General features: G+C 49.9%; 1 protein-coding gene across 1 annotated transcript; it reads left to right on the top strand.

The window, feature by feature from the left end:
* The first annotated feature begins 25 nt into the window (after positions 1-25).
* On the top strand, positions 26-13,406 carry NHLH1 (nescient helix-loop-helix 1). Its single transcript, XM_033198473.1, has 2 exons — positions 26-425; positions 11,128-13,406. Exon 2 carries the CDS (start codon positions 11,300-11,302, stop codon positions 11,699-11,701), a length of 402 nt encoding a protein of 133 aa, XP_033054364.1. The 5' UTR covers positions 26-425; positions 11,128-11,299; the 3' UTR covers positions 11,702-13,406.
* Positions 13,407-15,543: the final 2,137 nt, after the last annotated feature.

The raw sequence follows: 15,543 nt of genomic DNA, 5'->3' as shown, positions 1-15,543 counted from the left end.
TATCGTCTTGGGCTCCAGAGGACCCAAGGGGTAAGGCTTTGTCAAAAACAGTTGAAGTCCTTTCAAATTGCAGAGCCCTGGTTCTCCTCTTATAAGAACAATGTTAACATAGTTTCTTCTCACTTTGTAATGAACAGGCATGTCTTTATTCACTCTGAGACACTGGCTGGGGTACAGAGATGAAGAGAATATAACCCTAACCCTTGAGTAGCTCACAGTTGGGATGAGAGAAGGGACAGACATTCTCACAGCTGCATGTAATCCAGTGTAATAAAAGGAATAATCGCAGTATATCCCAAGTGCTCTGGTAGCACATAGAGGAATTCAGGACCATGTCGGGGGTGACATTCAAGTGATGATTTAAAGCGTTCACCGGGTGTGGAAGCACAGAATCAAGAAAAGGTGTGAGTCACGCTTGGGAGATGGTAATTTCAGTGTGTCTGAGCCATAAGGATCAGCAGGAGGCGAGACTAGGCTGAAACCCGAAGTTCTTGGCTGGCATGCTAAGGAGTTTGGGTTTCTGTTAATGGTGGGCCTTTTGTAGGCCAAAACAAGTTTGAACTATTTTAGAAAAAGAACCTGACCTCTGTAGAGATGCTCAAATTCCCTAGGTCTTCACGGAGACAAAATTCTGGAGTATAGCAGCCGTGCTAAATGATCGTGGGCAACGGCTGAGTCAGCCAAGGGGGAAAGAGAACCTGCAGGAGTAGAAGCTTAAACCCAGCCTTCACTCCACTGCTGGCCAGGAGGCTGCCTCTGACACGTGCCTGAATGCCAGCAGCAACGGAAAGGGACTGGCTGGCAGTATTCACAGGGTTTCAAGCACTCCTCTTAGTTCCCTGATTGGACTATTTACCTTTTCAAATCCTGCTGAGAAGAGGTGATTTTTCTCCAGGTTTCTCTCCAAGTTCCCCTGGAGGGAAGGGAGACATGTTTGGAGTTCTGAGAGACGAAATATACCCTGCTACTTCTCCCCCACCCCAACCCTCCCAGTTTGAGCTGGAGAGGCTGTGTGGTGCTGGCGGGAGTTGAGCACAGCTGCCACCATCGACTGGGCCGGGCTCCACACCTCCCTTGGCCAACAGGTCTCCCAGCAGACAGAGCAGTAAACTCCCTCATCCTGCTGGCAGCTTCAGGAAGCAGAGAAGTGGCTGGGAACCAATGAGGGGGCTGAAAAGGGAAACAGGGTTGGGCGGAATGGTGATCAAGGGGTAAGTAAGAAGTTTCGAGATGTAGGACTGTCACTACTTCAATCTCTGCCTAGGGAAGCATCCTGAACACAAACTTGTCTGCTGCCTTCCATGCTCCCTTACCTTCCACCTCCTAAAAAACCAGCTTAGCTTTTTCCATGGCTCATGGAGAGGCCAGGCCCCATAGAAGGAGCACAGCCATCCAGATGACCCACTGGTCTCTCAAACACCCCCTTTCTGAGACCATGGTTCTGACTTCTTACCAGTTATCTCCTATGCCCTGAAGACCATGTGTGACTGGCTAGAAGCATCTAATGGGCCATGTACTTCTCAGTTCCTTAGCCTCCGCCTCTCCCTTGATCTTGGCCTTGCCTACCCATGCCTTCTGAAATGTTTCATTTTCCAGCCCCTTTCCTTTCCCCAAGGGTTTTCCTCCCTATCTACTCCTGCCTGTTGCTAGCTGACACTGTACCTTGTCTTCCTCCCAACCCATGCCAATACTGGAATAACTGACCACTCCTGCCCCAAGACCAAGCCTGCCTCTGCCTATTGTCATACCTCATCTCTCAAGACAAAGGCTTTCCTACTCACTGGTGTTTCTTGCCCAGCTTATCTGGGTAAAGGGATTTTTTATTTTGTTCTTTTTCACCTCTGGGTCACTGCTCTCAAAGGTACATCCTGCGATGAGATACTGTTTACCCAGAGTGTGGTGGTCTGTACTCTGTGTCACTATTATTCAGTAGGACTTTTGTTTCTTCAAGCGATCTTAGAAATCATTTGCATAGTCTAACTCAGTTGATTGAAGAGGGAAACAGCCCAGAGGAGTGATGTGGCTTGCCCAAGGTCACACAGCAAATTAGAGACAGAACTAGGATTAGAACCTTCTGTACATCTGCATGGGCAGCCACAGCAGTAATAAGCATTTATTGAGCATGGCTCTGGGTAGGGCATTCTGCCCAGCGTGGACAAAGGGGAAGAGATAGAGCACCTTCCCTTGGAGATTTGGGACCCAGAGTCTAGATGGCAGGACGAGACATAAGATAAATAACAGGCAAGGCAGCATAGTCCCCATGCAAAATCAGTGCTATAAACAAGTTCTACAGAGAAGTTCAGAGGATGAAGGGGTTGCTTCAGCCAGGCGAGGCCAGTATGGAGGAACGTCGTGGGAAAAGCTCAGGACCAGGATTCTGCCACTAATGCTCTTTGTGGCCTTGGAAAGGGCATTTCCTCCTTCTGTAAAATGTAGTTAGACAAGGGACTGCTCCCAGGTCCCCCCAGCTCTCTCAGTCTTGTTCTTTGAAGAGAGCCAGTGTTGAAGCCTCTTCCTTCTCCCTTCATCTGAAAACTCGGAGCAGGGAACGTTTCAGAGGTTGATCAATTCCTGAACTCTCAAACGTAATAGGAGAATCAACTCTAGGGAGGAAGGCCTGAGGGGCACTATTGCCGTATAACCCAGGGACAGCAGGAATATGGGGAAACTGTGGCATAACACCAGAGAAAAGACCCTGTCACCCAGCATCCCATTCCCAAAAAAAGTTTGGCAGGAATTGAAGTTAAACTGGGGAAGCAGGGACCCCTGAAAGGTTGGGGTCCCAGTGGGCCTCAGATTGGATTTTTATTCCTTCCTGAATTCAAACTCCAAAGCTAGAGGAGCTCTCCCACTCCTTTTGTGGAAAAGGGCAGCTGTTGCCCCTGTCCCCAATCGGGGAAACTTGGAGCAGGAGTGGAGGGGTCATCTCAGGAGGCCTAAGGAGAAGTCATTAGTCTGAGATGATGCAATTGTTGAGTAAATGTTACAGCCTCTGGCTCAGGCTGGTTGGATGCTCACAGGCTGGGGGCTAGGACCCCTAGAGTCCCCACTATCTCCCTCAACTCACAACTGAGGAGTTAAACTGAGGGAAGAAAGAAAAAAAAGGAGAGGGTATCCAGAAAAGGAAAGCTAGTGAAAGGAAACTAAGGAACTAGGGGGTTCCTGGAAGGACTGAAGGCGGAAAGGGAGGCTGAAAGCTGTACTGAGAGGAATGGGAGCCTGAGGGGAGAAAGGCCAGGCGGGCGTGGCCAGGAGGGGAGTAAGCCCAGAGCTGGTGGTGACAGATGGGTGGACACAAAGAAGAGAGCTTCAGGGAAGACAGATGGATGGGGGAGGGAAGAGAAGAGGTTGGGGGGATTTGGGGGGAGCCCAGTAGTTGGAGGCCATAATGAGATTGGAGATGGGCTATGAGCTGAGGAGAGGTGAGTGGAGAGGAAAGAAGAAAGGGGAGGCCGCCTTAGGAGACAAAGGCAATACAGCCTAGAGGGCCGGGGACGAGAGGGCTCGGTTGGGCGCTGAGAAGGGGGGCTTCCAGCCGGGCTGGCAGCAGAGAGAGTGACAGATTGTGTAGTGAGCCAGAGTGGAGACCCGCTGTCACCTTCCAGAGGCACAGAGAGGTGGAGACAGAGAAAGACAGACTGACAGAGACCATGTGGAAAAACACAAGGAGAGAAGCTAAGATGAAAGACATCCAAGACAGGCTGTCCCTTCCCAGAAACAACAGCTCCTGCCCAGGAGGAGCAAGCTCTGCCTGTCTTGCTCCTGTGACCCAAAACACTGCCACTGTTATACAAAATAACACCCTAGCCATAGGCCACTCCCGGGAAGGGTCAGGCAGTGTGGCACAGCGAGGGTTAATGTCGTCTGCTCTCCCTGCCAGCCGCTTGCCTGGTTGGGTCCCCAGGGCTCCCCACATATGTCACCCCCTCTCCTGCCAAACCCACTGCTTCCCAGCTCCTCCAGGCCCTCCCCCCACCCTCGAGGACAAGGCCCAGGCCCCTGTATCTTCCCTACACACCAACCTCCCTCCCTTCCCACAACGATCTACCTCTCAGGCCATGGGGAAAGATTTGCGAATCATGATCTGAAAAAGTGAATGCCTGTAAAATGTAAAATAGCAGGAACACTCATTCTGTTGTATCGGGTGTTGCCTGATTATTGGATTATCACAAATAAAAGCCAGTGGAGATTTTTAAACAACAAAAAGAAAGTAAAGTAACAAACTATAAAGCCGTAATCATTCTCCTTGTCCCCAGGCCCTGGTCTTCCTGCCCTCCTTGCAGCAAAGACCCATATACAACTCCAGGGGTTCTCCCTTCCCCTGGGGTCAGAGGCCAGACAAGCTGGGTTGGCCTCAGAACTCTCCCCAGCCTCCATAATCATAATGCCACAGATACATGTGTGTATGAAACTTCTTGCCACTTTAAAATCACCATAGGAGGTTGGGATGAGCACTTTATACAGTTTACCCAGCACTTTCCCATGCATTATTTCACCTGGGTGTCACTACTCTGACAAAATAAAACTCAGTCAAGGTTAAGTGACTTATCCAAGGTCACCAGGACTTAGACCCATGTCTAACTGCCCCCAAATTTAGTAGATGTAGTTCTTCCCACCATTTCATGCATTTATGTCCTCTTTATCACAATTGTGTTTACTCCCCTAAGGAGCAAATTCTAAGTGAAGTCCTAAGTGAAAACTGGGGCAGGAGGCCCCAGAGTCCAGGATCCTGGGATGCCAGATGCAGAGGAGGAGGAGCGGCCCCCAGAGCACTCTTGCACCCTCCTCTCCCATGGAACCTTAGCTTGAACTGGGACAGGTTCAGGCAGGGTGCTTCCAGGATGGAGGCTGCAGAGCTTAAGTATCTGAGCAAAATGGCCTGAAAGGAGGGAGCCCTGCAAGGGGTTTGGCTTCTTCCTGCATTCTCTATGCCATCCTCAAGGTTCCTTTCTGCTTAGGGGGTCTCTCTAGATTCTGCTTCTGTTTTCCTCAATGTCTAACTTTTTGGGATCTGGCCTCCCTGTTTCAGTAATAGTCCCTCATCTCCATCGTTCAGTTTATCACCTTTCCCCACCTTGTTCTCTTTGTCTCTGGTATTTTTTGTTTCCTCCCAACTGTCTGCTCTCTGCTTACCCCGTGCCTATGTGGCCCCACCCTGCCTTGGGGCCTCCCTCAGGACTCTGTCTCATGGTGTCGGTATTTCCCTGTCACTGAATGGCTGTGTTTCCTCCACATCTGTATTCATCCAAGTCTGTGTCTCTTTTTTTCTTTAGACGGAATCTTGCTCTTGTCGCCCAGGCTGGAGTGCAATTGGCACAATTTCGGCTCACTGCAACCTCTGCCTCTCGGGTTCAAGCGATTCTCCTGCCTCAGCCTCTCGAGAAGCTGGGATTACAGGTGCCCACCACCACACCCAGCTAATTTTTGTATTTTTAGTAGAGACGGGGTTTCACAATGCTGGTCAGGCTGGTCTCGAACTCCTGACCTTAGGTGATCCACCCGCCTTGGCCTCCCAAAGTGCTGAGATTACAGGTGTGAGCCACTGTGCCCGGCTGCAGCATCCTCTTTTAAAGCCTCTCCCCAAGTCTCTATCTCTCCCATAGCTTGGGTCTCCAAGTCTTCCCCAAAGCCTTGGTAACCTGGCAATTCTGTTTCCATTCTTTTTTTTTTTTTTCTTAAAAAAAATCTTTTTGCCTCCTTTGTGTGTCAGTCTCCCCATGAGACTGTGTTTTCCCATTTCCCTTTGTCTTCCCCATGTCTGTTACCCAATGACTGTGGTTTCTCATTTTTTTCTCTCCCTGAGTCTCGGTATCTTCCCGTGTCTTTCTCGTCGTTTTCCTCCACTTCCCCTGTCTCTGTTCATCTCCCCTTCTTTCTGTATCTCTCATCTCCCCCATGGCACTCTCTCCTGAGTCTCTTGGTCTCCCAATTTCTTGGATGGGGTGGAGGGCAGGAGAGTGGAGGAGGTAGAATTGTTGTTGCTGGGGGCTCATTAGGTGGAGATTGGTTTTTAATCAGCACCATGGCAATGATGATGCAAGAACTGAGATGCCACCTGATCCCCTGCCCCCCAGCCCCCCTCCTCAAGCCTCCTTTCCCCTCCAGCTCAGCCCATCTGCTGGCGCCTGGGCACCTGTCTGGGCCTGCCCAGGTGGGAGTTGGCACCTCCCAGACTCAGGGGTGGGGGCAGGTGGGGGAGCTTGGGGAGGAATTATGGGACTCCCCTTAGGGAATGCTTCACCCTGGAGAAAGCCCAGAAAATGTTGACCAGCAACAGAGAAATGGCAACTTCCTCCAGCCTGAAGGTGGGATGTGCTCCTACTAAGCTCTAGGCCCACTACACATATTATCTCCCTTAATTTCCATGGCAACCTAAGAAGCAGCTATAATCAACCCCATTTTACAGAAAAAGAGGTCAAAGCTCAAAAGATTGTTATTTGTCCAGGGTCACACAGCTGACAGAGCCTTTTTCACTGTACCACGCTACCTCTCCAGCCATGGTTCTTTTGAATACTCGCAAAGATTCAGTGAAAACATCGAACAGCTGAGTAGGGAGAGAACTTCAGATACTGAAACCCTCTGTGCACTCCCTCTCTATGTACCCTGGTCCCTGTGCTGCCCGTCCTCAATCCTGCCACTCGGCAACATACACACACACTCACACATTCACACTCAAACTCACACACACTTGCGTATACATGCTGGAGGCTGCTGAGCTATTGATGGGAACTTAATCAGTGGCCATTTGCATGTAATTTTGTATCTGGTTTTCTTATTGCTGATTTGATGCCCTCAAAACTCAGAGCCTACCTAGGCTGCCCTGCCCTCCTCTCCCAGTATCCTTCCAATCCTGGTTCTTCCTGTCTTGGCACTCCTCCACTCCTCTCCTTTTAGCCCTTACCTCTTCCTAAGAGCCCTCTAATTCCCAGTGGTTCAGGTTGGGCTGGCCAGCCTAGAAAAACTCCCTGTGGGATCTGTGTCCCAAATTTGATCCTGCTCCTCCCCTTGGTGATGGGTTAGGTAGAAAGATAGGGGATGGGGTAAGGAGGGTGTGGGGGTGATTGAGTCCCAGGGTGATGAGGGTAGGGGCTTGAACAGTTGCTACAGGCAACCTGGCAAACAGTGGGTACCAGTTTTCTGAAGGATAAGAACTTGAGGGCCAGGACCCTAGGGTCCTCTTCTGCGTTTTAGTGCAGTCCTCTTGCTGTTTTCTCGGTTTCCCTGTTAGTACCTTGAAGAGTCTTCCTCTCAGGAAAAAGGAGACACCAGGAAGGGGCTGTCCAAGTCACGCTGGGACTCAGAATGGGGCCATGGCACTTAACCATAGCTTGCTGGGAGCCTCTGCCCTGCTGCCTCTGGTGTGGGAGACTGAGGGGGTTCATCTGTGGTCCTGCCCTGGCTCTCGCCCCAGCCCCACCCCTTCCCCAGCTCTCCATTTCTTGCTTATGAAATATGCATGGAGAACAGATGTCCCTGCTCCCCCACTCCCCGCCCCCCCAGGGCCAGCCCCCGCCCCCAGCTCCCCAGGGGTTCCCAGATCCCTCTGCCAATGGCTGCCTGGCCTGGCTGTTTAATATTGATGAAGGGGGGTGGGCCTCGGCCAGCCAATGGAGAGCTGGGGGTGTGTGTGTGTATCTCCATATATATACATAGGGCTGGGCCAGCTCAGGTGTGTATGTGTCTGAGGGTGTGTGTGTGAGTGTGGCTGGCCCCAGTACCCTGCCAAGCCTACCACCTCCACCTGGGCCCTACACCGCCACAATGTGTACCCCTCTTATCTGCCCTGGAGCCTGTACAGCCATGCCACGCTGCCCCTGAGAGTCTAGAAAGCTGGTCACTAACTTTGCAGACGGATGAGCCCTGAGCACCCAGAGGAGACTGGGGCTGTCAGCGCTGCCCCTTGTGCTGCCGGCTTGGATCCCCTGACAGGGTCCTTCTAGGTAAAGGGGAAACCACGGGCGGGGAGGGATGGGCGTGTCCCTCCCATTCTCTGGCTCAAGCCCCTTCCTAGTGCCTCCCTCTAGTTCTCTCTCTCATGTGCTGTGTCTCTCTCTGTCTCCGCATGTCCCTCTTCTCCACTCCTCCCCTTCGACTCTTTGTGCCTATCTATCCTCAGTCGGGTTAGGGCTGGCAGAAGTCGGGTGGGAAGTCCTGTCCTGGAGGCTTGGAATTGCTGCTCCCCTGATCCTTGGACCCTGGAACTTTGAGACCAGAAGTGGATTTGGGGTTGAGGACTTGATGGGTAAATAGAAGCTACTGCCGGGACTGGAACTGGGGAGGACAGTGGGGCCAGGTGGAGATGAGACTGGGGCCAGATGGAGAGCTCAGAGAGGGGAAGGAAGGGCATGGCAAAGTGATGAGGGATGAAGGAACATAGGCACCAGGCAGAGAGAATTAGCCTGTGATAGATGTGATAAATGTGTTGGGAACCCCACAGCTGAACTCCTGCTCCCAACTCCAGCATGGGGGCAGGGAGTTGGGGGCACTAAACATGTACTGGGAGGTGCTGACTTTGGGGCCTCCCACACTATTGCCATCCCCTCATAGTTCATTTGAACCCCAGAACATGGAATGTGTTCTCAATGTCAGCACTAACCACCTTCTGTTTCCTGTTAAGATTGTGTGTGCTTATCATCAGATGTGGATGACTTTGCATCCCTCCAGAGCTTCATAGCTGTTTCTTGGCTTGATTTGAACCTATCTTCTGTGTGATGGGGTGGGGCAAGGCTTGGGAGGATCCTAACCCCTTTGAGAGTATCTATCAGGCAGGAAAGCCAGGGCGGGGAAAGAAGGGGAGATAGTGACGGTGCAGGCACCTTGGGGCTTCTGTTTCTAATCATTCTTAGTTGAGCTGATGATGAGTGGCCCACTGTTCCCCTTTAACACTGCAACAAGCAAAGCCCTTTCCCCAGCTTTTCCAATGCCATATTTGTGCTGCCCTGCCCTGATCTCCTCTGGTCCTAGGACAAGCAAACCTTAGCTGAGTCCCATACGGGTAGCTCCAAAAATCTGTCTGTGTCCTCCTCTGCAGGCCATGTCTGAACCTACCCTGGGCTATGGGAGAGTATGGAGGTAGAAGGTTGATTATGTTCCCTTTCCCCAGTCTTCCTTGCAGAGCCTCCAAAAGGGCCAGGGAATGGCAAGGGCTGAAAATTTCAAGGACAGAGGTGGAGGAAGGGGCTGGTTGTGCATAGGGGGGTGGTGGTGAGAAGAGATATCTTCCCCTGGTTTTAGTGGACAGGATCTGACATCCACAATGGTTCTGCTGGAGAGGTTTGGGGAACTGGGAAGGGAGCTGTGCAGAGCTGGGGCAGCTGTGCAGAGCTCCATATGTCCTAGTCTACTCTACAATGGGCAATCTGTGTGTTTATCCACTCCTCCACCCCAGGCAGCAAGGGTGGAGAGGGGCCCTGAGAGGGAGGGGACCACAGGACCAAGGCTTGTATTCTCCCCTCACAACTGGGAAGCATCTAGAGTCATAGCTAACTTCTCTTGGAGCTGTGGCTGCGGTCTTGCTCAGATTTTTTCTCCTTTTATTTATTCATTTAGGTAAAAAACAACATAAAATTTATAATCTTAACCATTTTTAAGTGTACAATTCAGTAGTGTTCAGTATATTCACATTGTTGTGAAACATCTCTAGCACTTTTTCATCCTGCAAATGTATAATTCTATACCCACTAAACAACAACTCCCCTTTACCTACTCCCTCAGTCCCTGGCAACTGCCATTCTACTTTCTGTTTCTATGAATTAGACTACCTTAAATACCTCATATAAGTGGAGCTATACAGTATTTGTGTTGCTACTGGTTTATTTCACTTATCATCATATCCTCAAGGTTCATTCATGCTGTAGTGTGTGACAGAACTTCCTTTTTAGGGCTGAATAATATTCCACTGTATGTATATACTACATTTTGTTTCTCTGTTGTCTATTGATGGACATTTGGCTGGCTTCTACCTCTTGGCTATTGTGAATAGTGCTGCTATGAACATGAGTGTGCAAATATCTCTTTGGCTTGTATATATACCCAGAGGTAGGATTCCTGGAGCATATGGTAGTTTTATTTTTTTATTTTTTGCAGAACATTTATACTGTTTTCCATAGTGGTTGCATCATTTTGCAGTCCCAACAAGGCATAAGGGTTCTGATTTCTCCATATCCTCGCCAAGACTTATTTTTTGTTTGTTTGGTTTTTGTTTCTATAGTAGCCATCCTAATGGGTATGAAGTGATATTTCATAGTGGTTTTGATTTGCATTTTAATGATTAGTGATGCTGAACATTTTTTCATATACTTGTTGGCCATTTGTATAACATCTTTGGAGAAATGTGTGTTCTAATCCTTTGCCCATTTTTTTTCTTTAAAAAATTTTTATTTACATAAATTTATTGGGTACAAGTGCAATTTTGTTACACACATAGATTGCATAATGGTCAAGTCAGGGCTCTTAGGATGTCCATCACCTGAATAACATACATGGTACCCATTCTGTAATTTCTCATTTCACCCCCCTCCCAATCCCTCCTTTGCCCATTTTTAAATTGGGTTATTTTATTTATTTTTTTGTTACTGAGTTGTAGGATTTATTTATATGTTCTGGATATTAACCCCTCATCAGATATATAATTTGCAAATATTTTCTCCCATTCCATAGATTGCTGTTTTACTCTGTTGATTATATTCTTCAATAAATTAAAGTCTGATGTGGTCCCATTTTTTCTATTTTTGCTTTTGGTGTCACATCCAAGAAATCACTGCTGAGTCCAGCGTCATGAAGGTCTCTCCCTGTTTGCGTCTAGGAGTTTTATGGTTTTAGATCTTCAATCCTCTTGCTCAGTTTTAACCTGCCTGGTGTATCCTTCTCATCACTTCTGCTCCTTTCCTATTACTCGTTTTCTCTTCCCTTCTTATTACCTTTCCTCCTCCTCTTCCTTTCACCCTGTCCACCTGCCTGTCTGTCCCTCGGCCTCTCCCCACCCCAGCCCACACTCGTTTCTGCTGTTCTTCCCTCACACTCACAGTTCCTTACCCCTCCCAGCCCACCTCAAACCTGCTTTCCTACCTCTGAGCTAAGCACTCCCTCCTCCCTCTGCTGCTACCACTTCTCTCTTCTCTTTTTCAGGCTTCAGACTAGAACCCTGACCATGGAACCCTGAAGTGGCAGTGACTTCTAGAGCTCAGTGGCAGACCCGACGACCCCAGGCCCTTCCTCCCCCTCCCACCACCAGCTTTCAAGCTCCCAGAGGGAGGGGTGGGGAGGGGATCCTGATCTCACAGGGCAGGGGGCTTCCATCATGATGCTCAACTCAGACACCATGGAGCTGGACCTGGCGCCCAACCACTCAGAGACTGAGTCGGGCTTCAGTGACTGTGGGGGCGGGGCGGGCCCTGATGGTGCTGGGCCTGGGGGTCCGGGAGGGGGCCAGGCCCGAGGCCCAGAGCCGGGAGAGCCTGGTCGGAAAGACATGCAGCATCTGAGCCGCGAGGAGCGCCGGCGCCGGCGCCGCGCCACAGCCAAGTACCGCACGGCCCATGCCACGCGAGAGCGCATCCGCGTGGAAGCCTTCAACCTGGCCTTCGCCGAGCTGCGCAAGCTGCTGCCCACGCTGCCCCCCGACAAGAAGCTCTCCAAGATTGAGATCCTGCGCCTGGCCATCTGCTATATCTCCTACCTGAACCACGTGCTGGACGTCTGAACTCGGCCTGTCTCCCACCTCCCGGACTTCTCTGGGGCCCCTTTCCACCGCTCACTGCTTAGAATGGCCGCATCTTCCCCGAGCCCTTAAACCTTGGCATGGAGTCCCAAAGGCCCTGGCCCCAGGCAGAGAGCCCACGGGCTGGTCATGAGGGCATCTTTCTTTCACTGACCCAGGCACCTCGAGGGCTTTTCTCCTGGGTTCCTCCCGGGGTTTGTTGCTGAGGCCCAGCTGTGCAGAATTGTTTGCTAGTGTGGTTGGTATGGAATCCTTGCTAGCTTTACTAAGCCAGCCGCACTTGGAGTCTGCCCCCAAGCTCTCTCACGGAATGCTGCCTCTTCTACCCCTATGTCCAAATTTTCAGGGACTACAGACCCCAGCTGTGTATCCTATCTGTTCTAGCTTCTCCTGCCCATGGTGCGGATGGGCTGTCAGAACTGCAAGGGAGGAAGACTGGGATTAGAGTGGGAGTGGGCTTCTTCCTTCAAGATCTCAGTCTCTCAGTGCTTGGCAGAGGGGCAGGGCCCTGGGGAGGCAGGGGTTGGTGCCCTGACTCCTGTGAGGGGAATCTCAGTAGCTGGGAATTATGGAAAAACTCTTCCTGTTTCTGCCCATCTCGTTCCTGTGGCTTAGCACATACAGACCTCAGATCTTACTTGGTAGTGAGTGCCTTGCCCTCTCCGAGCTATTTGGCCACTTCCCTGCCCCTCTGACTCCTACCGTCCAATTTTCTCCCTCCCTGTGTGTCATTAGAGAAAAAAACAAAAAAACCTAGATCCCGGATTAGGGGATGACATCCCAAACAGCCCGGAGTATTTGCAGAAGGCTCAGGCAACGAGTGGGCCACATCTCACTTCTGCTTCCTCCATCTCAACCCACCCTGAAAATGTGCAGCACCCTCACTGGTTCCTCCCCCTCGCAAGGAGAGTGCCCGAGTGTTGCCCTCTGGGAATGCTCAGTTCTCCTGGCCTTAGGACCTACTTATTAAACTTTTTTTTGTTTTTCCTTGATCTGCTTTTGGCAAGGGAAGAGACCCCCAACTCTGTGTCCCTACTCCATGTTGCTGATCCCCACCTGCACACTATAACCCAGGGTGGGCAGTAGAATGAAGGGCCTTAGAACCTGCATAGAAGAAATGAACTCACTGCATTTCTATATTCCCTTCTCCCTCGCAACAAACTCCTAGCTCTACAAGTATATTTATTTATTCATCTATTTATTTACTTATTTATTTATTTATTTATTTATAAATATTGCTATTTATTGCCGAGTTGTGCACTTTGGGATAGAGTGAGGGGCTCCCAGCAGCTCTAGCTGGGTCTTTCTTGCTTCCTCCCTGTTACTCCTCTCCTTTTCTTGCTCCTCCTTCAACTCTTGGTGTGTGTGAGCATGCCCTTTGCTCGCCACACCATATCCTTTCCCCAGATCCACCTGTCCTGACACTCTAGTCCTCCAGGATAGTGCTCCTCCCCCAGCTTCGGGGCTCCTGGATGTCCTTCCTCAACGCCCTCCACCCCCAGACAGTCCCACCCGGTCCCGTCTGCCTAGTTTCTCTCCCCAGCCTGCCCTGTGACCCTTGCTTCTTCCTGATACTCCCAAGAGCAGGCCCCAGGGGTCTGTGTCCTTTATCTGTGTGTGATTCCTTCTGGTTGCATTCCCAATTTCATACAAAAGGAAAAATAAAAGTGACCTCGTTCTAGCACCAGGTATGGTTGTGGTTCATTCAACTGGGTTAGGAAGCTGGCCTGCAGGTTATGGTAGTGTGGGCATTAAGGGTCCTAGGCTTCGTAGGCTTTTCTGATGAGGTCAGAGAGCTCAGTTTGGGGAATAAATGAAGACAGAGAGAAGGGGCCACAGGGAAAAGAGGTTCAGGGGAGAGTATAACATACAGATCCAAGATTGCCCCACCAAAATCTGGGTGCCAGATACTCCCTTCTTGGTACTTATTTAGTGACACTATCTGACTTCTCTGATGTTGTGCTTCTGCTCCTGCTCTCTATGGCCTGAGAAAGAGGTGAATATTCCAGTGGAACCTAAGTTAAACATGTATCTGTGGGTCTGTGCTGCTGGGAAAAGCTATGGTATGAAACTGAGACATTGCCTTCCCCTTTATTGTCTCTAGGCTGGGTCAAAATTCCCTGCAATCTCAGTTCTTGGCCTATTTTGTGTTCCCCAGCCTTAGGATACTGGGGAAAATAGACGGCAGGCCGGGGACTCACAGAGGAATATGGACAGGGATTAAAAAAAAAAAGAGTGCTGAAGGAACCCTCAAATGAATTTATAGATGGGAACACTCAAGCTCAGAGAAGGTCAGAGTCTTACCCAAGGTCACACAGCTAATTGGGAGCACAGCTAAGGCCCAAATCCAGGTTCTTTGTACCATATGCTGCCAATTCCCCTCTGCCTCCTTAAAATGACCCCGCCTGACAGCCCTCTTTTGGACCCCATATTTTCATATGTGCATTTATAAGCTAGAGAGGATTTAGGGTTGTGTGGCGAAGAAACCAAAAGGTCTGGAGACCACTTTATAGAAGGAATAGTTGAAAAACTGAGGATATTTGGACTCGGGAAGGGGAACATCACACACTGGGGCCTATCATGGGGAGGGGGGAGGAGGGAGGGATTGCTTTGGGGAGTTATACATGATATAAACGTCATGCACATGTACCCTAGAACTTAAAGTATAATAAAAAGAAAAAAGAAAAACTGAGGATATGTGTCTTGATCAGAGTAGACTTGGGGATAATATGACACCCACTTTTAAATATTGAAAGAAGAATCAAAAGTGGATATTCTGTGGGGCCCCAGGAGGTAGAACAAAACCAGTGAGTAGAAGTTAGAGGAAAGTGGATTTTAATTGGAAGAAAAATTTTGCAATACCTGGAGCTGTCCAGCAATGACAGTGACTGCCTCAAGAGGAGAACTCCAAATAGAGAAGCTGGAGCATCAGCCACACACAAAGAAATCATAGAGCATATTCCTGCCTCTGATGGAAGACTGGCTAGGGTCATTAGAAGATCCTTTCCAAACTTAAGGTCATACGAGAAGGCTGAAGGCAAACAGCAGAAGGGAAATGCAGAGACACCTTTCAGTCCCTGAAGGGTTTTCTTTTCTTTCTTTTTTTTTTTTTTTTTTTTATCGTGTTGAGACAGAGTCTTGCTTTGTTGCCCAGGCTGGAGTGCAGTGGCGGGATCTTAGTCCACTGCAACCTCCACCTCCCAATTCAAGCCATTTTCGCAGCTCAGCCTCCTGAGTAGCTGGGACTACAGGCGCCCGCTGCCATGCCCGGCTAATTTTTGTGTCTTCAATAGAGATGGAGTTTCACCATGTTGGTCAGGCTGGTCTCAAACCCCTGACCTGAAGTGATTCTCCTGCTTTGGCCTCCTAAAATGCTGGGATTACAGGCATGAGCCACCATGCCCAGCTATGGATTTTCATCTTTGATGAACAAAGAATGGCATAAACAGCACGAGGGGCTTAAGTTAGACTTAGGGAGGAGCTTCCATACAGGAGGACTTGACATCTTCCCCTTCCCATGTGAGTTAAATGACATGTGCTCTGCCCAGAGCCTGACAAAAGGGAGGGCTGAACTGAGATCAGGGAGAACTTCAGGGCTCCAAAGGGCCAGAGTTGGACGGAAACACAGAAATCACTGAATCCAACAACTTTATTTCAAAGGCAGGTAAACTACTGTCCAGACAGGTGACATAACTCACCCATGATGATGGCCTGGAATCAGAAGGCTAATCTTCCATTCCTGGCCCTGAGAGCTTTGTGCTTCTCTGTGCTCAGCAGCCACAGTCCTCTGGGCTCCCTGCCTCCCTCTCTTGTCTCTTTGCCTG

The sequence above is a fragment of the Trachypithecus francoisi genome, unplaced genomic scaffold (assembly GCF_009764315.1).
Source record: "Trachypithecus francoisi isolate TF-2019V2 unplaced genomic scaffold, Tfra_2.0 Lachesis_group5, whole genome shotgun sequence".
Taxonomy (NCBI): Eukaryota; Metazoa; Chordata; class Mammalia; order Primates; family Cercopithecidae; genus Trachypithecus; species Trachypithecus francoisi.
Note: the sequence above shows the minus strand (reverse complement) of the source record. Positions and strands in the feature narration are given on the sequence as shown.